This window comes from Pygocentrus nattereri, chromosome 10 (assembly GCF_015220715.1).
Source record: "Pygocentrus nattereri isolate fPygNat1 chromosome 10, fPygNat1.pri, whole genome shotgun sequence".
Taxonomy (NCBI): domain Eukaryota; kingdom Metazoa; phylum Chordata; class Actinopteri; order Characiformes; family Serrasalmidae; genus Pygocentrus; species Pygocentrus nattereri.
Window position 1 is genome coordinate 32116503 of NC_051220.1, and position 26640 is coordinate 32143142.

At 37.6% G+C, this 26640-nt stretch overlaps 2 protein-coding genes across 4 annotated transcripts; both read left to right on the top strand.

Moving 5' to 3' along the window:
- Positions 1 to 792: 792 nt before the first annotated feature.
- On the top strand, positions 793 to 11137 carry ndc80 (NDC80 kinetochore complex component). The gene is made up of 17 exons (XM_037541834.1): positions 793 to 948; positions 5057 to 5153; positions 5302 to 5382; positions 5691 to 5817; positions 6038 to 6210; positions 6351 to 6453; positions 6706 to 6795; positions 7089 to 7182; positions 7545 to 7645; positions 7777 to 7921; positions 8344 to 8549; positions 9207 to 9359; positions 9463 to 9552; positions 9713 to 9805; positions 10173 to 10303; positions 10427 to 10529; positions 10891 to 11137. Exons 2-17 carry the CDS (start codon positions 5065 to 5067, stop codon positions 11017 to 11019), a joined length of 1908 nt encoding a protein of 635 aa, XP_037397731.1. The 5' UTR covers positions 793 to 948; positions 5057 to 5064; the 3' UTR covers positions 11020 to 11137.
- A 1227-nt stretch (positions 11138 to 12364) lies between these two features.
- On the top strand, positions 12365 to 26555 carry LOC108423511 (serine/threonine-protein kinase Nek9). Of its 3 annotated transcripts, none has more exons than XM_017690862.1 (24): positions 12365 to 12419; positions 13103 to 13313; positions 15896 to 16073; positions 16204 to 16259; positions 16350 to 16420; positions 16547 to 16652; positions 16894 to 17025; positions 17119 to 17229; positions 17436 to 17500; positions 17720 to 17770; positions 18483 to 18675; positions 19859 to 20003; positions 20142 to 20342; positions 20449 to 20495; positions 20790 to 20951; positions 21132 to 21240; positions 21382 to 21543; positions 21659 to 21826; positions 22006 to 22065; positions 22271 to 22455; positions 22553 to 22717; positions 23447 to 23569; positions 23722 to 23775; positions 24975 to 26555. In XM_017690862.1, exons 2-24 carry the CDS (start codon positions 13134 to 13136, stop codon positions 25086 to 25088), a joined length of 2838 nt encoding a protein of 945 aa, XP_017546351.1. In that variant the 5' UTR covers positions 12365 to 12419; positions 13103 to 13133; the 3' UTR covers positions 25089 to 26555. The 3 variants fall into 3 exon arrangements, 2 of the variants coding, with proteins under 2 accessions (XP_017546351.1, XP_017546350.1); XM_017690861.1 differs by having other exon boundaries at positions 12370 to 12510; XR_005130854.1 differs by lacking the exon at positions 24975 to 26555 and having other exon boundaries at positions 12370 to 12510; positions 23454 to 23569; positions 23722 to 23738.
- Positions 26556 to 26640: the final 85 nt, after the last annotated feature.

Consider the following 26640-nt stretch of genomic DNA (forward strand, 5'->3'; position numbering starts at 1 on the left):
CAAAAGGCCCCCTTCTCCCTTTATGTACACCCAAGCAATGCCCTATATAGGTGCATTCCAATCGCCCTTGTAGATCCCTGTAAAGTGTACTGCACAGAGAACTCAGACATTTTAAGAGTGATTCCAAACATAGCCAGTGAAATGTTCAAACTGCACAGGGAGTAGTGAACAACAGTTTATCACTTCGCAGGAAGCTGCAGGAAACTTGCATTATTTTTTGAAGATGCATGTTTCATTATAACGCTGTAGGACGTTCCGAATGAAGATATTCATCAGCTGCAGCTCCCTTACCATCCTTCAGATGTGGGGAATATAACAGCTGTTTATTAGATACCCTGTGGAAGGGAATGCAGCCCACTTCTACACAGTGCATTATACATGCAGCAGGGAATTATACAGACGTGGCTGAGTCACAAATGGCTATTTGTTAGACATATCATACATATGGGTGCAGGGGCCATCATTTTAAGACCAACGTAGTTCACTACTTAGGGAGTAGGGAGCCATTTGAGCGTATATAGCGGCCGCTTAACATTTCCGAATAGTTGAATAAAATTCGCATTTTACTGGTCTGGTAGTCGTGTAACGCCGTGGACGGGAAAAGTAAGAGAAATTTGGAAAAAGTAAGAGAAATAAACAGGAAAGGAAGTTTCGTTCAACTACTTGGGACGCAGCCACGATATGAGCTCGGTGGCACCGCCCATTATTAACAACGTGCGTTTAAAACGGTCTTGATTACAACGTTTTATTTTTTTTACACAAAAATGTAAATCTGCCTTTAGCTTTGTTTTTTAAAAGTAATCATTAACATCAAAATTATCAAAAAATAAATTTGTAAAGTCAAACGAGTGACGTCACGCCGTGGTCCGTTGACAAGGCGTGTTGGCGGAAATTTTTGAAAACGGCGAAGAAAGAAACAGCCCCGACAAAACTGGAGATTCATCCAAGGTATTCTTGAGCATATTTAAACATTTAACAACGAATATATTTAATAATTACGCAGTGGTAGCAAAAACTGTAAATATTTTAGTGTTGTGACCCTTTGTCCGGTTTTAGCTGCTGTTTTCATTTCCTAGAGTTAGCCAAGTCGCTAGCTAACGTTGGTTAAAGCTGGCCTCCGTTTTGTTTTCTCTGGTTTCTGGTCGTGTGTCTGGAGCTGGCTGAGCCTTTAGCTTGGTATCCAAGTTGTTTATCTTGCCTCTGCTCACCTATGTGATGTATATTTGAACTATTTCTTCTCGATGTTTAGTGGCTAACGTTACTTAACAAAGCTGAAGTTGGTTTCATGTCCGCCAGCTTTGAATTCGAATTCACCGTTCCACCTTAAATGGTCCAGCAGTTACTTTCAGGCAGAATGTATCACGCAGCTGAAGTTAGCTTCTTATTCGACTTTACCGTTCCACCTTAAATGGTGCAGCAAACTGAAATAGTCCACAGAACAGAGAAAAGAATGAAATAAAAAGAAGTAAAATATTCTCTAATGCCAAACTCCCCTCTGTCCTTTAGTTAGTTCCAGCACTTCATAATAGTGCAGAACAGTTAAATGCATTGAAACGTAGACAACTTTAATGATATTGTTCATGTGTTCTTTTATTCATTATAAGGTTACATTTGCATGCAGTGGCACATCTGTTTTATTGCTTGTGATTCTAGTAGCAACAGTATAAATCTTGATAGCATCCCAAGCCAGACGAGGGCATTATTGTTATTTAGTGATGGTAAGTTAGGCTTAATATCTTCTGACTTCTCCTTTAAACAGTACTCATAATAAGTGAGTTCTGAATAAATTCAAACCTTTGCACAAAATGCTTTAACATTCATTTTTGTTAGAGTTGAGCAACATTGATGACAATCACTCAATATTGATAAAATTAAATAGCAGTATATTTCAAACATTTGTCAAATCAACCCATGCTTTTAAAAAAAAAAAAAAAAAAGTTACTTTGTGTTAAGGTTTTGGAATTCATGCTTTTTGCTAAAAATCACACAGCTTCTTTTGATTCAATTGTGTTTTTTGGGGGGTTTTTTTGGTAATCATTACCCAGACAGAAAACAGATTTCTGGAAAGGAAACATTTATTTATACATTCATTTAAAATGACAATCATCCAGCAACTATTATGCATTGCATTTAACAATCAGATCTTGGATTCTTTTATGCTTTGGCTATTACAGTTTGGGTATTTTCTCCTGTGGAAATTTTAACCCAAAGCCTGTCTCAATATTGTTGAAGCCTGTTTGGTATACACCATGTTCCAAATGATTATGCAAGTGTTTTTTTTTCCCTGATTTTCCTAAATTATCGATGCAAATGAGTCAGTATAATAAATCACCTGTTAGAGTATAAATTGAATTTTGAATTGAACAAACCTCAAAATGATAACAGTATATTCTTCAAAAAAAAAAAAAAAAAAAAACTCAAAATGCACTGTTCCAAACTATTATGCACAGCAGAGTTTCAAAACATTGTATAGGCTGTAAAGAACTGAAAATGGTCATTTGTTGAATTTGCAGCATTAGGAGGTCACATTCACTGAAATCAAAAGCCATTTCAATCAAAAACATCCTAACAGGCCAAGTTACATGTTAACATAGGAACCCTTCTTTGATATCACCTTCACAATTCTTGCATCCATTGAGCTTGGGTTTTGGAGAGTTTCTGCTTGAATTTCTTTGCATGATGTCAGAATAGCCTCCCAGAGCTGTTGTTTTGATGTGAACTGCCCTTGACCCTCATAGATCTTTTGCTTGATTATACTCCAAAGGTTCTCTATAGGGTTGAGGTCAAGGGAAGATGGTGGCCACACCATGAGTTTCTCTCCTTTCATGCCCATAGCAGCCAATGACACAGAGGTATTCTTTGCAGCATGAGATGGTGCATTGTCATGCATGAAGATGATTTTGCTCTGGAAGGCACGGTTCTTCTTTTTGTACCATGGAAGAAAATGGTCAGTCAGAAACTCTATATACTTTGCCGAGGTCATTTTCACACCTTCAGGGACCCTAAAGGGGCCTACCAGCTCTCTCCCCATGATTCCGGCCCAAAACATGACTCCGCCACCTTGCTGACGTCGCAGCCTTGTTGGGACATGGTGGCCATCCACCAACCATACACTACTCCATCCATCTGGACCATCCAGGGTTGCACGACACTCATCAGTAAACAAGACTGTTTGGAAATTAGTCTTCATGTCTGGGCCCACTGCAACCATTTCTGCTTGTGAGCACTGGTTAGGGGTGGCCGAATAGTAGGTTTATGCACCACAGCAAGCCTTTGAAGCATCCTACACCTTGAGGTTCGTGGAACTCCAGAGGCACCAGCAGCTTCAAATACCTGTTTGCTGGTTTGTAATGGCATTTTAGCAGCTGCTCTCTTAATCCGGTGAACTTGCCTGGCAGAAACCTTCCTCATTCTGCCTTTATCTGCACGAACCCATCTGTGCTCTGAATCAGCCACAAATCTCTTCACAGTGCAATGATCATGCTTAAGTTTTCGTTTAATATCTAATGTTTTCATACCTTGTCCAAGGTATTGCACTATTTGACGCTTTTCGGCAGCAGAGAGATCCTTTTTCTTTCCCATGTTGCTTGAAAACTGTGGCCTGCTTAATAATGTGGAACATCCTTCTTAAGTAGTTTTCCTTTAATTGGGCTCACCTGGCAAACTAATTATCACAGGTGTCTGAGATTGATTTCAGTGATCCAAAGAGCCCTGAGACACAATACCTTCCATGAGTTTAATTGAGATACAAAAAAATGAATCTTTATGACACTTCAATCCAATTTGCATAATAATTTGGAACATGGTGTATATCCAGCTTGCTGTATTGAGAACAGCTTATGGTCCAGTCAGTTTACAATGAATAAGAGCTAACATCAGCGAAAAAGAGCCACAGAACACAGAAATGTATCCTTTGGTATGTAACATTACATTGTTGTTTTACATGTCGATCAGAGCTGTCTGCTGTCTGAAAAATATGCCAAAACAGTATAGACTTTCCATTTCACAATTTCCCTTGTTGTGTTCCATGAGTAGTAATGTGTATGTGAAATGGCAAGGAAGATTAAATTTTATTAAATATGTCTCCTTTAAAACTGAAAATCAGTGTCACAGTGTGTAAGCATCATGATACCGGTATAGATAATTCATTGGCCAGCACAGCTTTGTCCTTTTTAAAATGTGTGATCTCACTATCTGAGAGGTGTTTAGTAGAATTGTGCATGGGTAATTAAGTACTTTTTTATAGTACTGAAAAATTAAAATACTGAAAGCACTATCCAGGTTTTTATCATCATCAGAAGTAATTTTTGTATCAATCACAATTTGAAAGAGTGCAGTTTTGCAATTATATGTTATTTAATGTTGTCTTAACAAGATTGAAGCGGGTAAATTTAACATAACAGCATGGGGCTTGTGAACTTCTAGTTGAGTACATTTAATGTTCAAGCTGTGTCAGGTCCGAGAAAATGGATGTGCTGGTCTTCTCAGAGAAAGAAATGCCTAGAGCTTCATTTCAAGAAAATAATTTAAACAGTAGTCTCATTATTGATCAGTAACATTGCAATTAGATATTTTCAAATCGTTTATCCCTAACTATCTTGAACCATGAGTAAGAATTACCTATGACATATGGCCTTTAATGAGATTATATGTTGAAATGTCATACATTTATTGTACAATGAATATTTTTTTCATTTATTTATGGTTTACCAAATATCCACTCATTACAGAATGTCTTACAGATACTCAAATATCAGTATTAATTGGAATGCACCTCCTTAGTGTCGAGAGCTTAGTTATTTTATATGGAATTTTGCCTGTATGTCTTTTGAAAGCATTGACCTGAGTGGACCACAAGGTTTTATGGAAGTGTGAAGAAACACATTCAGGGACAAGTCTTGCATAGTAGGCTGTCTTTAATCTGGTGAAAAGTGATGTGGTTTAACTTATTAGATTTGAAGAAATAAGTGCTTCTGTGTCATTTTTTTCTACTTTTAATCATATCATGATATAAATTTACTTAACACGTTTAAATGACGCCATGTTCTTGCTTTAGAGTCCACGATGAGCCGAAGACCTAGCAGAAGATTTTCTGAGATGCCAATGCGTGTAACTGATGGCAGAATGAGTTTGGTGAATGCGACACCACAGAAGTATGTGTTAACCTATGTGTTACATTGCACTGCATTTATAACTAAAGACTCATTTCTCGTTGGTTTACACAGTACTGCACTACAGTATGTGGTGCATGAAGGTTTCTAGATTTTGTCTTACATGAAACATTTTTTACACTTTTGATAGCAAAGACAATGTCTTTGGAAAGCTGAACATCCCAAAACCTCAGTCTGGCACATCAGAGAGGAGGACCAGCTTTTTTGGAAAGTGAGTCTGATTGTGAATTTTGCTCTGTGTGCTAACAGTTGATACCATATGTCTGTTCTGTGTGTTTCTAACAAATGGCTGAAAAATGAGTTGATGTCATAGTTGGAATTCTTATCCTTGATGCAATGGAATCCAAAGTGTTGGGTAGGCAAATTCCTGTCATTTGAGAAATATGCAGTGCCATTATGTAGCTGTTAGTTTGCTATGTTTGTATAATAACAAAGGTGTTTGTTTTATAAGCAGAGAAGTAATACTTAAACCTACTCGTTTTAGCTTTTTTTAACAGTCTTTTACTTGAATTTCCATAGAGGTGCTGGTGGTGGTGGCCAGAGAAACAGCTTGTTTGGGTCCTATGGGGGTACAGAAAAGATCAAGGATCCCAGACCCCTTCATGACAAAGCTTTTGTCCAACAATGTATCAAACAGCTTTGTGAGGTGTGCTCAATGTGAATTCAACAGTTTCTCCAATGTAATATGAATTCTAAGTGTGGTTTTCCCCTATTGAACAGCATGGCAGATATTGTCATTGGTTACTTAGGTGATAAACACATTTTTGACACTATGATACTGTAAATCAGTCAAAAGGATCTCATGGCCATTTGAATGGAGTCATTATGCTATGCTCAGTGGAATCAATTTCTTATGTTCTTTTTAGTTCCTTGGAGACAATGGATTCCCTGGCACAGTCACAGTAAAGGCCCTCCAGTCGCCTTCTACTAAAGAGTTCCTGAAGATATTTGAGTTCATATACAGTTTGTTGGACCATACCTTTCAGATGCCCACTGCCAAGGTTGAAGAGGAGATTCCTAGGACGTTTAAAGACTTGGGGTAAAAAAATGGAATGGACGTTTTCCTGAATTTTAAATTATTGGCAACGCACAGTTCTCCTTAAGAAGTGTACTTTTCCAGATATGTCACTGATATTATCCTAATAATAATTCCTGTGGTGCTTGTCACTTTTCTTTCAGGTACCCATTTCCATTGTCAAAAAGCTCCATGTACTCCATTGGGGCTCCACATACCTGGCCTCAGGCTCTAGGGGCACTGATCTGGCTCATTGACACAGTTAAAGTAAGTTCAGTCAATGAATGGACATTTTGTAGTTGAATAAGGAGTGTTGCATTATCAATAATATTGTCAGACATCTGCCAGAAATAGTTGTATGTTCTTGCCATTCGTGGTTTTTAAAATTGAAATTCAGATATTAAAAATAAATGAAAATATTTATGCTTTTCATATTTTAATTAAAGTACTGCTTTCCCCTGATCTTGAGTATGCGCTTTTCAGTGTTAGTGTAAAGAAATCTTGTAATTGGTCTTGCAGATCTTTAACAGTATGAAAGGTCAGAACCTACTGTTTGCTGACTTCTCAGATGGCTCATCTGAGCTAGAGGAGGGTGTCGAATACAACAAGGTACAGTTTGTTCACTTTCAGTAAATACTTACAAAGCAGCATTACATATAAACTCAAACTCCTCCATAAGTACTGTGATTGCTATACTCAGTCAGTTTTGAGGAAGTTGGACCTAGTGACCCCACTTATCAGTAGTGACAAAGTGAAAATCAAATTGCTTGTCTTTAAGAAAACATTTTAAATTATGCTAATTCATGTTTTTGAAACCACCTTTGCAAAAAGATCTAAAGAATTCTGTGAAGTTTCTTTCCTGAAATGTAACAATATTAACATTATGTTCGATGTGTCTATAGCTCTTCTTAGACTACTGCTCTAAGACCTACAATAACTTCATGCAGGGAGCAGACACCTTTGAGGATGAGGATGCAGAATACCTCAGCCATCTGAGTGAGTTGGACCTGGTCACCTTTCTAAAGCCAGTAATGTAATCAAGATTTCAGAGTGATATCCTGACTTCTCTGGAACAAGTCTGATGTTTTGTAATGACAGCTGGGAGAAGTAAACATAAATGTTAGTGATGTCTAAAACTTAAGCATTCCCTGAATTAAACCAATGCAACACATCTTTCGTAATTGACGTAGTGTACTTCTCATTCAAAATAGAAGAAAGTAGGAACTTCAGGTCAGGTAAAACAAGCAGGACATGCTAAGGTCTATATGAATCAGATGATATAACCTTTCCCCTAACCCCTTGTTCCTATCTATGGTGTTAATTGTTTAATAATTTTGATGTGTATCTGATGCTCACAGAGAGGCTGTACAATGTGGATGAAGCTCTACTAGACTCACAACAGGAAAAACACAGGATTCTGATGGAGGAGGTGGAGAGACTGGAGAAAGAAAGTCATACTGTAAGTATCTGCATTTTGTTAACTTGTTACTTTAGCTTTAGAATTTCAAGATTATCATTTAAACCTCTAAAATGATACTTAAATATTACCTAAACACGTGGTTTTATTGTTTTGCTTGTATGTGTGCATAGGATCGGTTGATGGCACAGAGGACTGAGAAGCTGAGGTTACAGACTGATCTGCAGAAACTACAAAGCTACCGTGCTCACATGGAATCATTCAAAAGTCACCTGGAGAACAAGGCCGCAGGGCTGTCTGAGGAGCTGGAGGCTGCTGGTACGAGTTTTCCTTCAGGAAACGTTCAGGAACTTGTCATGCTGATGCCCGTTTCACTTGGTTGTTTCATGCTGTTTATAATTATACAATGCTTTCAGAATAATGAATTATGTTATTTAAGTAAAATTTCTCATTACTGAAATACAGAAGCCAAATACATTTTTACATTTTACTAAATAACCATACATATCCAATGAAATATTACAGGACTATTATTCCATCCATAACAATGAAACAATAAGATCCCCATTATGGAAGATGAGATTATTTATATTTCTGTAATGTCAGTGCAGTTATTTTCTTGTAACCAGAATTAATCAGTTGTTTCCTCAAATGTTCAACTGGTTGTGAAAAGCCTGTGAAAAACCTCTATATGGTTTTAAATAAAATTCTTACAAGTAAATGTCTGTCTGTCTGTCTAGACCTTCAGCTAGAAAGTCTGAAGCAGGACAAGATAAGACTGCAGCACATTCTGGAGAATCAGAAGTTCACTCCAGCCGATATTGAGCGCATAAACCGGGAGAGGAATGAACTACAGCAGACTGTCAGCAGTTTGAGCCGCAGTCTTGAGGAGGCCCAGCAGCTAGCATGGAATGAGGAGATCACCCTAGTGAAAACCAGGGAGAGGGTGAGTAGGTTGTTTACTGCTATTCCTTTAAACCAACTACTACATCATTCCTATATTTGTAACTGCTCAATTATCTTGATCAACCATGGACTGGTTTGAAATGTTTCCCCTCAAGCAGTCAGGGGTGGATTTAGATGTTGTATACAGGTAGCTACAGTGTTGTGTATCCCTGTAGGCAGGGAAATTAACCAAACTGTGCAAGACTCTGTCCCTCAGTTCCCCACCTCTGATTTATCTGAATAATTCCAAGAAATAGCTTGTATGCTTTATACTCCAAAATATTCAACATTTTAAATTAAGCCAACTTCTTTGGAGTTTATGTTGAATTTGCAACTTCTGCCTGTGTAGCTAGAGGCAAATTACACTCTTGGTTCAATTTGACTGTACATTTCCAGCATGCACCTAGTGAGTTTCAGTGTTTAGGCTTCTGTCTAGTTGAAGAACATTCCTGCTTATTGTGAACTGCTTCAGATGAGTAAATACGATACAGCAGTACTATAATACTGCAGACCTCTTTGGGTAATGAAGGACAATACAGTTCCTTATAGGCAATTTATAGTGATTGATATTTTCATGGAGATATCCTATAAACTCTCTGTATGAATGAAGACCTTTCTCCCTGTTTATTTTTTATTTATTTATTTATTTTACCTGTAGGCTGAAGTAAAGTTGGCAGAATACCACAAATTGGCACGCATGCTCAAGCTCATTCCCCAGTCTGCAGAGAATGCTTGTGGCCATGACTTTGAGATCAAAACAGTCAGCGACTACGGCCCCACCACTGCCACCCAGATCAGAACACAGATACAGGTACATGATACAAGTTCACCACCACAACAAACCCAGGCTCCAGAATGTATGTGCTATGATTTCTCTGCTCACAGTATCACTTTTCTTGTTCATGTCTGTACAGAATCCTCTCAAAAACATGCTTTTGGATGTAGAAGAAGAGTTCAGCAGTCTGACCAATATGAAGCTTAGCCTAGAAGAGACAGTGGAGCAGGTATGAAGGCTCTCCTACACTAATTACTTTAGCTTTATCTGTTAAAAGTGGGGAGTGGGGACTCATGTTCATTTCCACAATATACTATGTTTGTATTGGCAGTCTGAAGTTCTGAACAATGACAGACACATTAATTATCTCTTGCTACTTGCTGCTTCAGATAAAGTCCAACATTTCTGAGAAGATGAACGACATAAAGCAAATTAAAGATCAAATCCGCAGACTGGACCAGCAGCTAGAGCATGACATGCAGGTATGTCAGCCACAGATGGGTGTTTGAAATGTTCAATTACTGTTTTCACACTTTTGGCACTTAAAGATGGTAAAAGTGAAATCTTGTGGTCCATGGGTGCATCACTTAGCTCTTCTTGTCATCAAAACATGCTAGTGACAAAAATAGAAATAGAAGCTGTTCATCATTAATGCCTGACTGATCTGTAAAGGGAATAAAGTGGATTCTTGCAATATTCTGTGTAGTTTTCTGTCAGATTAGGATTTTCTATTCAAAGTGTTTGTGATGAATGTAATGTGGAGTACTAGGCTATAGCTATGTTGTAAACAACGGGTAAAAATGAATGTTTGTCATGATATAAATAAGCACTAAAGTTTTGTTTGAGTAGGAGATGGCTCAAGAAGAGGAAAAGTGGGCAGCAGATGTGGACTCTGCTGAAAGAAACAAAAAGCTTCTAGAAAAGAAGGTCATGGATGGCTATGAGGATGCTGAAGAGCAACTGAAAGCAGCCCAACAACAGTGAGAGATTATGCACAACTTTGTCCTGTCAACCCTTTAACTTTTTTATTATATTTTTTGGCCAGTAGAGTAGGAATATGATCTGTATTCCTCTTAAATAGATGATTTTTGTTCTTCCATCAGGTACCACCTTGTGCTTCAGGAAACCAAAGAGGAGAGCCGGTTGGTGGCAAACAATTTGACCCATGTCTTCAGTGCTGCAGCCAACCACTTGGGTATAGTTGAGGTAACAAAAAACTGGCCTTGCTTAAGATGTTCATAATTACCAGCTATGAGTTAAAGTCTACATGACTTAGTAGTTTAGTTCTAAGTTTAGGACTACTACTAAATTCTCAAACATATTAACATATGTTTAACATGTTCAAATTGTGGGCTTTGATTACTTCGTCTGTTGTTTTAAGAGTAACATTTGTAATCATGTATTGAAGTTGACTTGGAGGTGTATATATATATATATATATATATATATATATATATATATATATATATATATATATATATATATATATATATATATATATATGGAAGCCATGAATATCATCACTCTGGCAGTTTGAGTGGTTTAACATGTTTTGGGCCTCTTTCAGAAACATTGTAATGACCAGCTGAAGAAGATGGACAAGATGAACGAAATTGTCCGGGAAGACCAAGCAGACCTGCAACAGTTGAAGGAAATGATAGAATACTTTGTCACTAGAGCAGATAGCTTTGCATGATTGAATGGGAAGCCAATTTGTAAATAGTTTTGCACTCAGTTACTAATGCTACTTACATCTGTAATTTGTACCCATTACTCTTTGTATTCTGTTTAATAAATGTGTTTTTTCCACCCAACTTGTTTCTGTTAAAATAAGTGCTAATTATCAGTTATTAATGTTTTATGGATGAGGTGGAGTCAAAGCGTAGTAATACCAATGTGTTTTCTGTGGTACACATTAAATGTTGCATACAAGGTAGCTAACAAGATTCTACACAAGTCCTGAATGTGGGTGTAAAGGCTTTTTAAAATGAGTGCCTGCGTCAACTGTGCTGATAGATTTGTTATATAGTTTTTAATAATAGATTAGTTTCCTTGCTTTTGACCATTTAACTCATTGTAGAACTGTGTGGTACTTAATGATAAATGTTTTAAATTTCTATTACTGTCACTATAACACTAAAATTAAGGAATCCGAGCTTTTAAAATGACAGATTACCCAAGCAAATGGGTACAAGTATTCTGAAGGGTCACTGTTTCAGTGCGACGTATTTAGCTATTAAAGTAAACAGTCTGACAAAGTTTAATACTGTGCACGGGGTAGAATACGTGTAAGTTAAACTATTCAAACAGCAACAACATTCAATAAGCGCTAGTCTGTCTCCTTAACATGTAAATCAAATATAGGATGCTTATTTGTTAATGACCTGTGTAGTAGTAGGCAAACTGAAATAACGTCTCAGGTTCGTGCTTCCACAGCAGCTCGCCCATGACCAGCCATGCTCAAGTTGTTTACCAAAGTGCGCGCCGACGTTTCGAGTTCAGCCCTCAGCACCCAGTTGGCTAAAACGATACGAACTGGACCTTTTTAAAATATGGGTCAACACAGCATATTTCTATGCGTTTGTAATGACACTACGCTTAATTTACAGAATCATCAAAACAAAGACGAGTCATTTGATTATTGCTGTAAATCTACACTGTCGCCTGTTTCCAAGCATGTTTGATTTTAAACATACGCTACTAAAACATACTTTTATTTTGAATTGCACACGTGAATCAATTGATTCGATTCTTTATAAGTGCTTTGCTCAAATTTGGAAGAACCCAATCTAACAATTCCTGCAAAAAACAATGGGATTAAATAAATGAGATCAAGTCCTTGTAAAAGAACGGAACTACAGGGGACACGTTTCTTATTAAACAGCACTACTTTCAAAACTAATATCGGTGTACACGTACTACAAAGAGTTGTTAGTGTAACATGGAGTCGGGGTTTTCCGCTCGGCTCAGAGTCGGTTCAGAATAAACTGAATAAATCGACGGATATAATGATTCACTCTCGGAATCGATTCCCAGTGCTGGCTACGCCTTGCAGCTGCTTCAGACTGGGACAGAAGAAACACCACACGACAAAAAGTGATTGTCAGTTTTAACGAGCAAATAGAGTTTTTGGTGTATATGTGATTTTTGCACAGACCCTTCGCGTTACAACCCTGCCATAACACGGGTCAGTGTTTATGGGGTTTGTGGAGAATTTAATGGTTTTAATGCTCGAGGTTAGCTAGCTAGGTAGTTAAGTTTGTAGTTTAGCAACGTAGCTAGCTTACGCCAAACTTTTGCCGTGTGTTGATGTGAGGCCAAACCATGGAAGTGCTGGGAAATTGTTTACCTGTTGTCTAGCTAACCTAACTAGATAAATTGTTATAAAAGGTAATAAGGAAAAGCCTTTAACTCGAGGTTAACTTGATGAAATTCTTTGATCCTAAATGTGAATGTTTTAACGTTAACTTGTTCAGTGGCGAGAAAAAAAAGAACACACCTAAAGTAAACTAACGCTAGTATTGGCAAGTTAGTTTCAGCTAGCCATCAAACGTTAGATAGCAGCATTTTAGTAAATTATTTAGCTAACCCAGGTAAAGTTAATCTGACCAAAGCACTAGACTGTCTTGTCATTATTTCTGCCTCAACAGCATAGCTGTCTAACGCTAGTTAGCTAACTAGTTAGGTTAACTAGGTTAGATACCGTCTTGATCAAACTGTAACGTAGTCATTATTGACAGTGCAAATTATTGATTTTATTGAATTTGTGTCATTGTTAGCTTTGTCATCAGCTGCACGACTGTCAAGAAAATGTCATTGGAAGATTATGAGAGACACTACGCGTCGCTCTCGGACTCGGGATGTGAGTCTGTCAGTGGCGCACACACATCTGGCACATTCAGCAGCGAAGAGGAAAAGTTGCACTACATTCCCATTCGAGTCTTGGGTAAAGGGGCTTTTGGGGAAGCCACCTTGTACAGACGCACCGAGGTAGGCACTGTCAATAGTCCTGCTTTCTGTTTTCACTGGAGTTTGCAAACGCTTGCTTTGGATCACTTAATGGTCTTAATCTGTTTTGTATTCACACTTTAATTGAGAAACAAAAAAACAATGGAAATGAAAACGTGAAAGAATTTGCGTGTTTGTCCTTAAGTCATTTGGTGTGTTGACCGCTCTGCCCCTTTTCAGTTTTCTCACTTAAGTTAGTGATGCCAGAGTGAGAGCAAGATGCATTGAGGGATCATTTGTGTCCTGAAACCAAACCATATTTTACTTTTTTTTTTTTTAAACAAGAAAAACTTGATGTATGTAGCCATTGTTAAAGTTTCAAAACTTACTTTTGCTCCCTGGTCCATACAGTGGGGGAAAAAGTATTTAGTCAGTCACCAATTGTGCAAGTTTCCCACTTAAAAAGATGAGAGAGGCCTGTAATTGACATCATAGGTAGACCTCAACTATGAGAGACAAAATGAGGAAAAAAAATTCAGAAAATCACATTGTCTGATTTTATAAAGAATTTATTTACAAATAATGGTGGAAAATAAGTATTTGGTCAATAACAAAAGTTCATCTCAATATTTTGTTATATATTCTTTGTTAGCAATGACAGAGGTCAAACGTTTTCTGTAAGTCTTTACAAGGTTGGCACACACCGTTGCTGGTATGTTGGCCCATTCCTCCATGCAGATCTCCTCTGGGCAACATGGACTTTCAACTCCCTCCAAAAGGTTTTCTATGGGGTTGAGATCTGGAGACTGGCTAGGCCACTCCAGGACCTTGAAATGCTTCTTACGATGCCACTCCTTTGTTGCCCTGGCAGTGTGCTTGGGATCATTGTCATGCTGAAAGACCCAGCCACGTTTCATCTTCAGTGCCCTTGCTGATGGAAGGAGGTTTGCACTCAATCTCACAATACATGGCCCCTTTCATTCTTTCATGTACACAGACCAGTCGTCCTGGTCCCTTTGCAGAGAAACATCCCCAAAGCATGATGTTGCCACCCCCATGCTTCACAGTTGGTATGGTGTTCTTTGGATGCAACTCAGCATTTACTCCAAGCACGACAAGTTGTGTTTGTACCAAACAGTTCTACTTTGGTTTCATCTGACCATATGACATTCTCCCAATACTCTTCCGGAACATCCAAATGCTCTCTTGCAAACTTGAGATGCGCCCGGATATGTACTGGCTTAAGCAGGGTGACACGTCTGGCACTGAAAGATCTGAGTCCCTGGCGGCGTAGTGTGTTACTGACAGTAGCCTTTGTAACGTTGGTCCCAGCTTTCTGCAGGTCATTCACTAGGTCCCCCCGTGTGGTTCTGGGATTTCTGCTCACCGTTCTTGTGATCATTTTGACCCCACGGGCTGACATCTTTCGTGGAGCCCCTGATCGAGGGAGATTAGCAGTGGTCTTGTAGGTCTTCCATTTTCTGATTATTGCTCCCACAGTAGATTTCTTCACACCAAGCTGTTTGCCTATTGCAGATTCAGTCTTCCCAGCCTGGTGCAGGTCTACAATCTTGTTTCTTGTGTCCTTCGACAGCTCTTTGGTCTTCACCATAGTGGAGTTTGGAGTGTGACTGTTTGAGGTTGTGGGTAGGTGTCTTTTATACAGATAACGAGGTCAAACAGGTGCCATTAATACAGGTAATGAGTGGAGGACAGAGGAGCCTCTTAAAGAAGACGTTACAGGTCTGTGACAGCCAGAAATCTTGCTTGTTTGTAGGTGACCAAATACTTATTTTCCACCATTATTTGCAAATAAAGTCTTTAAAAATCAGACAATGTGATTTTCTGAATTTTTTTCCTCATTTTGTCTCTCATAGTTGAGGTCTACCTATGATGTCAATTACAGGCCTCTCTCATCTTTTTAAGTGGGAGAACTTGCACAATTGGTGACTGACTAAATACTTTTTTCCCCCACTGTATATTGGAATTAAGCTATAAAACAGCCCGTTTTGAACTTACTGTGTTTACAATGTCAGGAAAACCAAGGTATTTACATGTATCAGCTTATTCCATCTGTAACAGTTTTGCTTGCCCCTTCACATTGAAGCTGTAAGGACTGTTTCAGCACGTTTTCAGTGAGGTACAGTACAAGACAGCAAATCAGATCACAGGTTGCTTACATATGTATCAGTGTTAAAAGCACAGAAATGGAAAAACAACTGGTTTTGTAAGGGATAAAGAGAGGAAACTTAAAAAATAATTAATACTGTTGTGTACATAAACCCACACAAATGTTATAAGTGGACTTCAGGGGAAAAGATAAAATGCAATAAAATGTAGATTGTGGTCCTTTTATCCAGTTTTGGTAAGGGCGGTGAAATGTAGAAGGATTGAGATATACGTGCATAAAATTATTACCCTGTACCCTTCAAAAAGTGTTTACATCTGCCTTTTAATTCTGAAATGTCTATTGTTGTGATCATTGTTCTAGAGACACTGGCTCAATTTAGTTATTTTTGTAAAGGAATAGCTTCTCCGGGTACCTGATTAGTGTTTATTTGTGTTTGTATTCAGTTCTTGTGCGACTTTTAACAAAGGTGATGGGGGCTTTTTTTTCTTTTCAGGATAATTCTCTGGTTGTTTGGAAAGAGATTGATCTGAATAATCTCTCGGACAAAAAACGCAGAGATGTCATGAATGAAATCAGCATCCTGTCCATTCTCCAGCATCACAACATCATAGCGTATTTCAACCACTTCTTGGACAAGAACACCCTGCTGATTGAGCTGGAGTACTGCAACGGTCAGAAAACTTATTTCATTTTTCAGAAATTACATTCTAGCATTTACTTGGCAAATTAGCTAAATATAAGACCAGAATTCACAAGATTTATAATTATGTGTTATGAATATTAATGTCCTTTTTTCTCCAGGTGGAAATCTTTATGACAAAATTAACCAACAGAAAGGGAAGCTGTTCACAGAAGAGGTTAGTTATATTAAAATTAACATTTCTTTAAAATCTTAGGCAAATTATATGGCTAATGATTTAAACTTAACTCCTGTTGATTTTTCCTAGGTGGTCATATGGTATTTGTACCAAATTGCCTCAGCTGTGGCTCATATTCATAAAGCTGGTGTTCTGCACAGGTAAGAGGCATGTTATTTCTACCGAGTGTAGGTGCTTATAGTTATGCCTTTTGATTTTTTTTTTCTTGAACATAACCAGACATTAATCTTTTGGAAACTTAATATGCATTTCTACATTTTCTACAGGGATATCAAAACATTAAATATCTTTCTCACTAAGACAAACTTGATAAAGCTAGGGGACTATGGTTTGGCCAAGAAGTTGGACTCAGAGTATTCAATGGCTGAGACGGTGAGTCATTTCACAATAAAATGCAAAGCAGCTGAAATCATTCACTTCCTTCCTCTTCCTTTTTGTATCTTATTTCAAGTAAATTTACATTAGACTTTTACTTGATTTGGTGGTAGAGTTTTTTTTTATGTGTAGAATATTGCAGAATATATGTAGAATATTTTACCCATTTTGCAGACACATTAGTGGCTCACAAGCTGTGCTGCAGTCTGTAATTTTTTTTTTTGTCATATCTTTCCAGTGTGTAGGTACACCATACTACATGTCTCCTGAGCTTTGTCAAGGAGTGAAGTACAACTTTAAATCAGACATATGGGCCATGGGCTGTGTCATATTTGAGCTTCTGACTCTCACTAGGACCTTTGATGCAACGGTATTCATCCCAGTCTTTCTTTCCATTCTGTCCTTTGATAGACTCTATAGTTAATGAAGCAGTATTGCTTATTTTACATTTTGGACCCTTCAGAATCCTCTGAACCTGTGCGTGAAGATTGTCCAGGGCAATTGGACCATGGAAGTGAACTCCGATGTTTATTCACCTGAGCTCATCAAAATAGTCTATGCGTGCTTAGATCAGGTGAGCATGTGAAGTTCTAAATATTTATTTTTTTGCTGGTTTATTTTTAGTCATATGGATATAGATAGTCTCACAGAAATTCACAAAAGTCTTTTATGTGAATTTTTTTGCCAGTTTATACAGCTTGGACAGAGACAGCAAAAAGGAGCATATCATTTGGTTAACAGATTGCAGATAAAGTGAAAGCATGCATGGTTGTGTTACAGGATCCAGAGAAGAGACCTACTGCTGACCAGATTCTTGACCAGCCCATCATCTCTTGTGTTAGACCGTGAGTAATAACAGGGAAAGATTGACAAGGCTGTAATTTGTAAGGGATGAAAGTTTGTTAAATTGAAAGATTGAGTGTTAGTCACTGAAGAAGGCTTTATATTGTGCAGTGTTTATTATATATATTTTTTGTTTTACTGCAGCATCTTATTCATGTTTTCAAACTAGTCAAACCTACTCTGAATATACTGAAAAAACTTGAAATCTTTTTCACTTGCAGGGCTCTGGAGGAGCGTGTGGCGGTACTCAATTCAGCTATCAGAAAACCCAAGTATGTATAAGAGATTTTCTCCTTTTCAGCAGGTTCTGCTTTTAGTATAATATGCATTTGCAAATATGTTCAGTTCTAAAAGGGCCCATATCATAGAAACTTTCCTCATATTTTTGAAGTAAGAGCTTGATGTACAGTATTATAGTTTTTTAAAATGTGCTGTTCACTCCCTCCCACAACCCTGAGGGAGAAGTGGCTTAGAAAATGGATGGATGGATGGATGGATGTTCACTCCCTATTCATACAGTCCAAATATGAACACTAAGCTGCAAATACAACCTGTTTAAGTCTAGTTTTTGTGATGCTTCTCAGCTATTCAGCCTACAGAAGTCTATTCATGCTGAAATGATAATTAATGTTTTTTCTGCCTGGACTGCAAGGCATCATAATAAAAGGGTTAAAGAGAGGCCCTTATGTTGTAAGTGGGAAAAAATAAAATGCTAGATATGTTGTATATGGGATTTTTAACCAGTGTTAAAGGACAGATTGGTGAAAAATCACATTTTAACAGTTTTCCTCCTTCATCTAAAAATAGTTAATGGCCAAGAAGTGTTTGGTATTTGTTTTGTACTGGAGCAGTGAGGAAAATGTAATGCAAGTCTATTGTACCCAGTCTTTTTGGGTGACAGGCAACTGTTAGCCTTGTAGCTCCAGGTTTTTCTAAACTCTTCCTTATAGGTTGCATTCCCCATGCTGTCTGTCTGTTTTTTAGGTTGAGTACAGTATCAGACACACCGGTTGCTGTAGTGACAACTCGCTCAAGGGAGGTGTATTTCTGGGGAGGAGGGAAGTTCACTCCTCAGAAACTGGATTTGTTTAAGGGCGGCAACAGTGCTCAGCAAGTGTGCGCAGGGGAAACACATTTTGCTGTGGTTACTGTGGAGAAAGAGCTCTACACTTGGGCTGTAAGCATCTGTGTAATTTCTTTGCTTAGAGTCAGCCTTGAATCAGTTCAAATATGTCTTCCTTTTCAATGCATTTAACTCTATGGAATATCTAATAATTGCACAAACGAACAGTGGTAATCATTAGACAATAATCAGTAATTTTACAATAGCATGTCACAGAATAAAATATACTCAGAGACCACTTAAATTTAAGCAAAGGCAGTTTCTTTCTTTCACATAAAATACAAGCCCAACAAACATAAAACATAGCCTAACACTTTTATTATATGAGTGACTGATCCTTACCTTGCATAGAGATGAGATGGGATGGGATGAAAACTCATCAGTTTTTTTGCTGCTTCTTCTCAAGTATTGCATTGATATGCTTTTTAATAAACCTATTGTCTGTTTAACACTAAAAACTAAACTACAGTTTAAATGAACCTGAAATTATCAGTAGTGTGGTTAGTATTTACTGTTCAGATTATAACTATGTAAACATGTCCTGACACATGGTTTGCCTGGAGACTGTAGCAGTAGGCTCTTTACTTCCACTCTTTTTTAAAGACTAAAGACATTTGAAATGATATTTTATATCACTCTCAAATAGATATGTAGTGCAACAGGAATGTAGTGCAGCTTTTCCTCTTTGCAACTAAATGTGCCAGATGTTTTTGGGCCACTGACAGATTCACATATCACTGAGTATTATATCATAGTGAATTATTGAAATGTGAGGTCTGTCTTTTTATATTCACTCTTGCATACAAAATGAGTTTTCTTGTAAAACAATGATTTATTTTTCCCCTATTGCATTAAGATTGGAGCTGCATGTTCTTTCTAAATATCAAGGACTTGTAGGCATTGGCCAACTCTCAATTATTTGGTCTTTGTTTTTTTTTCCTTCTAAAATTTTGTTTCTCTTAAAATGAATTTCTGTTAGTACTACTACAACAAAGTATTACATTATTGCTTAGCATATTAATCAATCTTCTATAATCTGAATACTATAGTGGTTGTGATGTCTGTCTGTAACACATGATGCTATTTATATTTTCAATCAAGACATGAAGGTTTTTTTATGGGACAGCAGGATTGATTGTACTCCTTTGTCACCTTATATTGTGCAGTCATCTTGAAGAGTAGTAGTAAATGACACTGAAGTATGGTGTCTTTGGGATGCTCTTTGTTTTCTCTGCAGAGTGTGCAAGGGGGTGCTAAAATGGTGGGCCAGCTTGGTCATGGGGATCAGGCCTCATACCGACAACCTCGCAAAGTAGAACGTCTGCAAGGGAAAGCTATCCGGCAGGTGGCTTGTGGGGCAGACTTCACTGCCTGTGTGACTGGTGAGTGGAGATCGAAGATTAGAACTGACTTTTATTGCTATAGTCACAAGTATGCAAGTTGGTAGTATATGGATTATCTTATTAATGACTACCGTTACATTTAATTAAATAATCTTGGATGTTGTTTGTTCTTGCCAGATGAGGACCAAATGTATATGTTTGGCTCAGACTATTATGGCTGTATTGGTGTGGAAAATGATATGGGAATGGAGGTTCTAGAGCCGGTTCTGCTGGAGTTCTTCCAGGAGCGACCAGTGCGACAGGTATCCTGTGGTGACAACCACGTAGTAGTGCTGACTCACTGTGGAGACATCTATTCTTGGGGCTGTGGAGAACATGGTGAGCACTACGTGTATTCACAGCTTTAAAAAGTCATTAAGAATTTTAGTTGTGGGTTCCAGATAATGTAAGCTTTATTGACAATGAATAATATTCGTTTGTGCAGGTAGACTTGGCCTGGACTGTGAGGATGACTTTGCCTCCCCTATGCTAGTGGGTATTGACTTCTGCATTAACCTTTCAATCAGGATTTTTTGTTACGTCTACGTTGCATGTTAACTGTACTGTCTATCATTTAAACAATGTTATAAGATGTGTATAACACTAATATATGTGGTGTGCATACCACACTGGAAGTTGTGGCCTATTGTCATCTATACATTAAATATAGTGAAAAATGATATACCATGTTAATGTGATGCCAGTTTCCCTGAATATGTGTAGGAGTTGTTGTGTGTTTTGTGATTTGTGCTATTGATTTGCCTTCATCATGTCTGTGATTTGTAGGTGGAAGTACCAAAAAGTGCCAGCATTGACTCTGTGTATTGTGGGAGCGATGGTACTTTCTTCCTTACAGAGTCTGGGAGAGTCCTGGCCTGTGGAAACAATGAACAAAACAAGCTAGGTCTCAATCAAGGCATCACTGGTATCAAAAACCACCCTGGGGAGGTAAGAAGCTCCTGGAGTGCTTTGGGTTGCACTGTTAGCTATTTCTGTGTTTGTTAGATTAGTTTTTATTTACTTCACATGTAACTTTTTATCACATCATAAAAGCAATTGTTGAGTATTTGTGCATTTGATATGAAGTCCCTCAATGTCTGTATAACAAGAAAAATATTTGTGGATTAGGGCCATCAGGAGATACCATACACCACAACCCTGACTTTAGTAAAGCAGCTGGCCCGCTTTAAGATTCAAATCATTGCTCCTGGGAAGACCCATACGGCAGCCATTGATGGTATGGCAGTTATTCTCTTTATTCATGTTCTTATAACATAATGATTTCATAGTCACAGTATCATATTCCATGCTTCATATGATGTGTAGTATAACTGTTATAAATTCAGTTTTTTTTTCATGGGTATCGGTGTATCTGCAGAGCGGGGACGTCTGATGACCTTTGGCTGTAATAAATATGGTCAACTGGGTGTGAAGGACTTTAAAAAACATCAAGGGGTTCAGCTGCTTTTGGGACCCTTTGGGGGGAAAGTTGTCACCAAAGTGTCTTGTGGAGATGGGTTCACAATTGCTGCTACAGAGGGTGAGTAAAACAGAAAATCAAAGCTTGTTGGAAATAAAAAGCAACAGAAGTATTTTTTTAATTGACAGTGCATTGAATATCATTGAATTCTATTGTGGTTTCTTTGCCCCCTCAGATAATCAGATCTTTGCGTGGGGCAATGCCGGAAATGGACGTTTAGGCATGCCTGCTGATCGAGGATTTGGCTCTGAGGTTTGCCCTGCACTTCCTCGGCCCATTTTTGGCTCCCTACACCATGTGCCTGACTTGTCCTGCAGGGGTTGGCACACCATACTTATCATGGGTAATGGGCTCACTGCATTTGCTCCTAGCAATTTATTTGTCATGGACTAAAGCTGCTTATCTGTGAAATGTGGCATGTGTGATTTATTTGCAGATGTAGTGTTCAGAGTTGGTGTAAGTGCAGTTAACATTGTTTTTTTTTTTTTTTTTTTTTTTTTTTTTTTTTAATGCTTTTCACAGAAAAGGTGCTAAACTCCAAAACTATCCGTTCAAACAGTAGTGGACTGTCCATTGGAAGTGGTGAGATGTCTATCTTTGTTATTATTGTTATTATTTTATTATATTACTAATTGTAAATGTATGTTGTTGTCATATTAATTTCAGTCACCTTGTGTGAATCTGTAGCTTAATGTTGGAAGTGTGTGTGTGTGTGTGTGTGTGTGTGTGTGTGTGTGTGTGTGTGTGTGTGTGTGTGTGCACCTGAATTCTATACAATAATCTTAAGGCATAGGTCAGGGCTCCAGCTCTTCTTTGGACCTGGGTATTGAGCCTGGCTCAGACTCTGAGCTGCGAGATGGTATTCTCGGGGGTACTGTGGAGGCTGACATGGAGGAGAGAGGTCTGGAGACTCCTATTTTTTCAATGGAGAGCAAGACCAATGAGAGTTCGTGCCCGTCTTGGCTTCGCAAGGTGTGGACTTTACCAGACACTTCAATATAGCTCTTCCCCAGGCAAGGCAGCATCCCCATAAGCTAACTGGGTATCATCTCCAACTTTCTCTCTTTAGGAGCTGATGGATGCAGAGTTCATTCCCATGCCTGATGAAGGCTCGAGAGATTCCATGTCTGGCCCTCTGGCTTCCTCTTTTTCAGAAAGTGCCACACTCCCATATGAAGAGCTTCAAGAGCTAAAGGCAGCTGCTGCAGCTGCCACCAGTGGGAATGGCCTCATGGTAAAGACTGTAGAAAAATACAGAACATTATTTCTTCTAGACCAGGGGTCTCGAACTCAACCAGTAAAAGGGTCAAATTAAAACATCTCATCAAATATGTGGGCCAGAGAAAAATGGTTTTCATTTCATTTTAATTAATGTTGTGCTGTATCCTGAACTGGCCATTGTTTATTCAAAATATGTAAAACTTCAACACTAAAATACAAACACTTGTAGTAGACTTTGAAATATTCAAATTGTAAATGTCCCCAGGTGCTCGGTCTTTTAAACTTACCTATTTGCTTGAACTAGACACCTGGCATCCTTTCTTTGCTGCAAGTTCATTAAGGCTCAAGTTTAGTTAATGTTAAGTGTTTATATTGGTTGAACTGCAGCTGAAATGAATCTTGTGATATAACTTGTTTCTTGTGTGGAAATGGGCAGAAATGTGTTGAATTACTGTTTAACTGTTGCCCTATAGATTGTTGTTGGGGTATGCTGGGGCTTGTAGTGAAGCACATTGTGAAACCGGCTAATATTAATAGAGAATTAAAATACTTTTGCAGACCAGATAGGATTGCGTGGTGGGCCTGATCTTGCCTGCGGGTCTTGTGTTTGACACATGGGTTCTAGACCCTGTTATGCTTGATTTCTGCCTTTTTGTGCTACTTCATTAAGATGACATATATGAAAATACTAGATGAGTAATTGAGTGCCTTATCATAATTCGTGTGCTGTGTTTCTTGCAAGCAAACAGCATGTGTAGACTACGAGAGGGTCAATGGATTGGAATCTGGAGCCTGGAAGAGAAGTAGCCTCTCACAGCAAGATGGTCCGCAGACTTGCTGCCAAGCAAGTCGTGAGCTTGCCCAGGTAAGGGTTACATAAACAGTAATAAACATAGAGATGCACCACTCTTACTACTTTCATTAAAGTTTTCATGTAAAAAGTCAAAAAGTGCATATTTATGATTTGACATGTCTTTTAATCACCATTTGAAAATAATTGTGTTCTTTCTTTTGTAGCTCCAGGAAATGGTGAAAAGGCAAGATGCCACAATTCAACTGTTACAGAAGCAAGTAAGTAAAAAAATCTATTCCTGTTAAGCCCTGCTAAGCCCTGCTGGTGGTGGTAGTGATACTATATATTTTTTTAAACTGTTGCAAATCACTTTCTATGCCAAGAAGCAGAGCCAAGAGAGTGAGTGTATTAAGAAAATCAAATTTAGTCATTTATCATTGCACTAACAAATAGATTAAGTTCTGCTTTGTAGTTATTTCATAATATATTCACAAGCTCTGATGACTGTTTAACGTAAGTGTGAGTAAAATAAAAACCAGAGTATTCTTTAATCTTGAGCTTATACTGCAGTTTAGAGGAAAGAGATATTTGTTGATTTCAATTTAGCATTTTAAATAAAACAGGAAATGAAATGTTGACAGTAAAAGTCAACTGGTCTCCATCCCACCATTACAGTAGTTGCCCACCCCTGATGTCAATACTATGTATGTCATAATACATACATAGTCATAAGTACTACAACAGTGAAATCAAGATTTTTGTGAAAACATGAGTAATGATTAAAAACTATTCTGAATCTGATTATTTTTGGATGTGTTTTTGCATTTTGCAATTACAGCTTATTTGCTTGAATCTTATTAAAAAATTATTTAATTATCACTTTCTTTGCATCCAGGTCCCACATTTTTGTGTTAGCAAAAGTATTAATTTGCTGTTAAAATGGTTAGGCATAAAAGCAAACAGTGTTTTACTAACTCATTTTCTTAGGATGCTTTGTCAAACCTTGTTTTTAGTCATTTTTGGTTTGTGTTTGGACCAAGTGTAATGAAAATTCAGGTATGAAATGTTAATAAAGAAGTAGAATTTTGTTCCAACTGCTTGGATATCACTAATATTGGTTTGTGCTCATTAAAGAAGCAACACAGTGGTGAGGATTTTTTTTTCTTCCTGAACCTGAACTGTCCAACTCTGCTTAAACAGGCGTTTGGATCCAGAAAATTATGTAACTGCAAAATGATATGAAACATGCCTTTACTCAATAAAGAGTAATTTAGTCCTACAACCCTAACCCCTCATGTAACTATTCCTGTGCTCAGAATGGACTAAACAGGTTTAACCATTACTGGTTTAAAAAAAAAAACTACAATGAAATACACGTTTTTGTGTACAAACTGCTTCCCTACTGTTTGTTGTAAGCTCCATGCTCTTGTCGTTATTTTGGACTGCTAAGGTAATTTGTGTTGCTGCTTTTTTCCAGTACAAAGATCAACTTGAAGAGAATGAGAGGCTGTGGAGGGCCATTCATGACCTTAGATTAGGAGCTGATCATTGTGAAAACAACCACGAGTCAAGAAGCTTGTCTGATGAATAAAAATGAGGGAGAATTTATGTGCACAGATTATCAAAATGAATTACAGTGGGTTAGTATCCAGAATAACCCACTGCTGGTCAAGACACACCTTGGAGCCTCAGTGAATGAGCTAATTGGTGAGGGTGAGTATGTTGCTGAAATGTTAGTTGTTTGGTCCTCATATACTTTTTCCCATTACAGGGTAAGGGGGAGGACTGTGTGTCTTATCAGTCACAAAATACTTTTGCTGCCTCTAAGTAACAAACAGAGATTATACTCTGTTTTATTGTGGCAACATCAGGTCGTATTAGATAAAGCCATTACATTCCTCCTATTGTTAGAGCCGTTTTTGTACTTGTATACGTGCCATGCAATAATATAGAAATTTTGCCATTGAATCACAACATTGATGATTCAGATTCAGGATTACTCAAAATGGAAGCAGTCTTGACTTACTGTAACATGTTTATTTGTGCTGTGGTGGTTTAGAGTGCAGCACAAACTACTGTCCGAAAAGTTCTTAACAAACTTTAAGCTATTTTGTGTTAATACACAGCCAACAGTGTCTTCAGTATTGATTTCTACACCAAAAATGCCTTCAGTACTTTTGCTCATAATTTGAAAATGCATTCATTATTTTTTCATTTAATTTCTTTCAAATGTGGATTGTGTGGCTAATGGACTCAAAACACATGCATTTAAAAGAATACACCAAAAACTGGAAAGGTGTACTCTTGGTACATGCCACCAAATACATTTTTGTTATTACTTTGAAGAGTTGTTGAGACCTGCAACTAACAGTGATTTTTAAAAATTTTGCTTTGTTTTGTGCAAATATTTGTAAAATGGTTTTACATTTCATTTAGTGATCCATCATGTTCAACATGGAAGAATGTACAAGCTACTGATTTTAATTTTTTTTTTCCTGGGATTGGACTCCCTTGTCTTTTTCTATTACACAATTTTAGAATTGATGTTTTAATGGAACGGTTAAATTCTGCAAACAAAAAAATGCTCGGCTCTGAATTTTTGAATAGCCAGAGCTCCTTCAAGAGTTTTTATATGAATACATCCTTACATCCATTTATGTTGAAACTGCAGTAAGAAAAACCAAAGACTTTGTGTGTTTGTGTGTACATTGTTTACCTAATTTTGTCATATTTTACATTATTTTTCTTTTTTTAATGGATGCATACAAAACAGATTTAACTTTCAAGCTGTTATTTCTTCTTTAGTGCAAAAATAATTAGTTATCTTTAGCCTGTAAACCAAAAAAGGTCATTTTAAGTGCCTTGCTCATTTTTAAATTAAGCTATGGAGGCTTAGAAAACTTTTCATTTTTAAGTTATTTTTCTACATTGAGTTTGTGCAGCATTAGATTTTTAGGGCAATGCGTATACTGGGTGTATGTATTCTGCCTGTAACTGCTCACACTTGAAAGAGAGCATTGCATGCGTTGTATAAATAAAAACACTTCTATAAAGACTATAAAGTGTAATTAATTGCATCATACTGTACACATACTTGCTTTACAGTAGTACATTTTTAAGTGAAAATGCACATTCATAAATCC

Excerpts from the sequence above, each read along its gene's own strand:
- ndc80 (XM_037541834.1), top strand. The coding sequence starts at position 5,065 with ATGAGCCGAAGACCTAGCAGAAGATTTTCTGAGATGCCAATGCGTGTA. Across the intron at positions 5,154-5,301 it reads GTGAATGCGACACCACAGAA|CAAAGACAATGTCTTTGGAA; the intron begins GTATGTGTTAAC and ends CACTTTTGATAG. Across the intron at positions 6,454-6,705 it reads GGCTCATTGACACAGTTAAA|ATCTTTAACAGTATGAAAGG; the intron begins GTAAGTTCAGTC and ends TTGGTCTTGCAG.
- LOC108423511 (XM_017690862.1), top strand. The coding sequence starts at position 13,134 with ATGTCATTGGAAGATTATGAGAGACACTACGCGTCGCTCTCGGACTCG. Across the intron at positions 18,676-19,858 it reads AAGAGCTCTACACTTGGGCT|AGTGTGCAAGGGGGTGCTAA; the intron begins GTAAGCATCTGT and ends TTTTCTCTGCAG. Across the intron at positions 22,456-22,552 it reads GCCCGTCTTGGCTTCGCAAG|GAGCTGATGGATGCAGAGTT; the intron begins GTGTGGACTTTA and ends TTCTCTCTTTAG.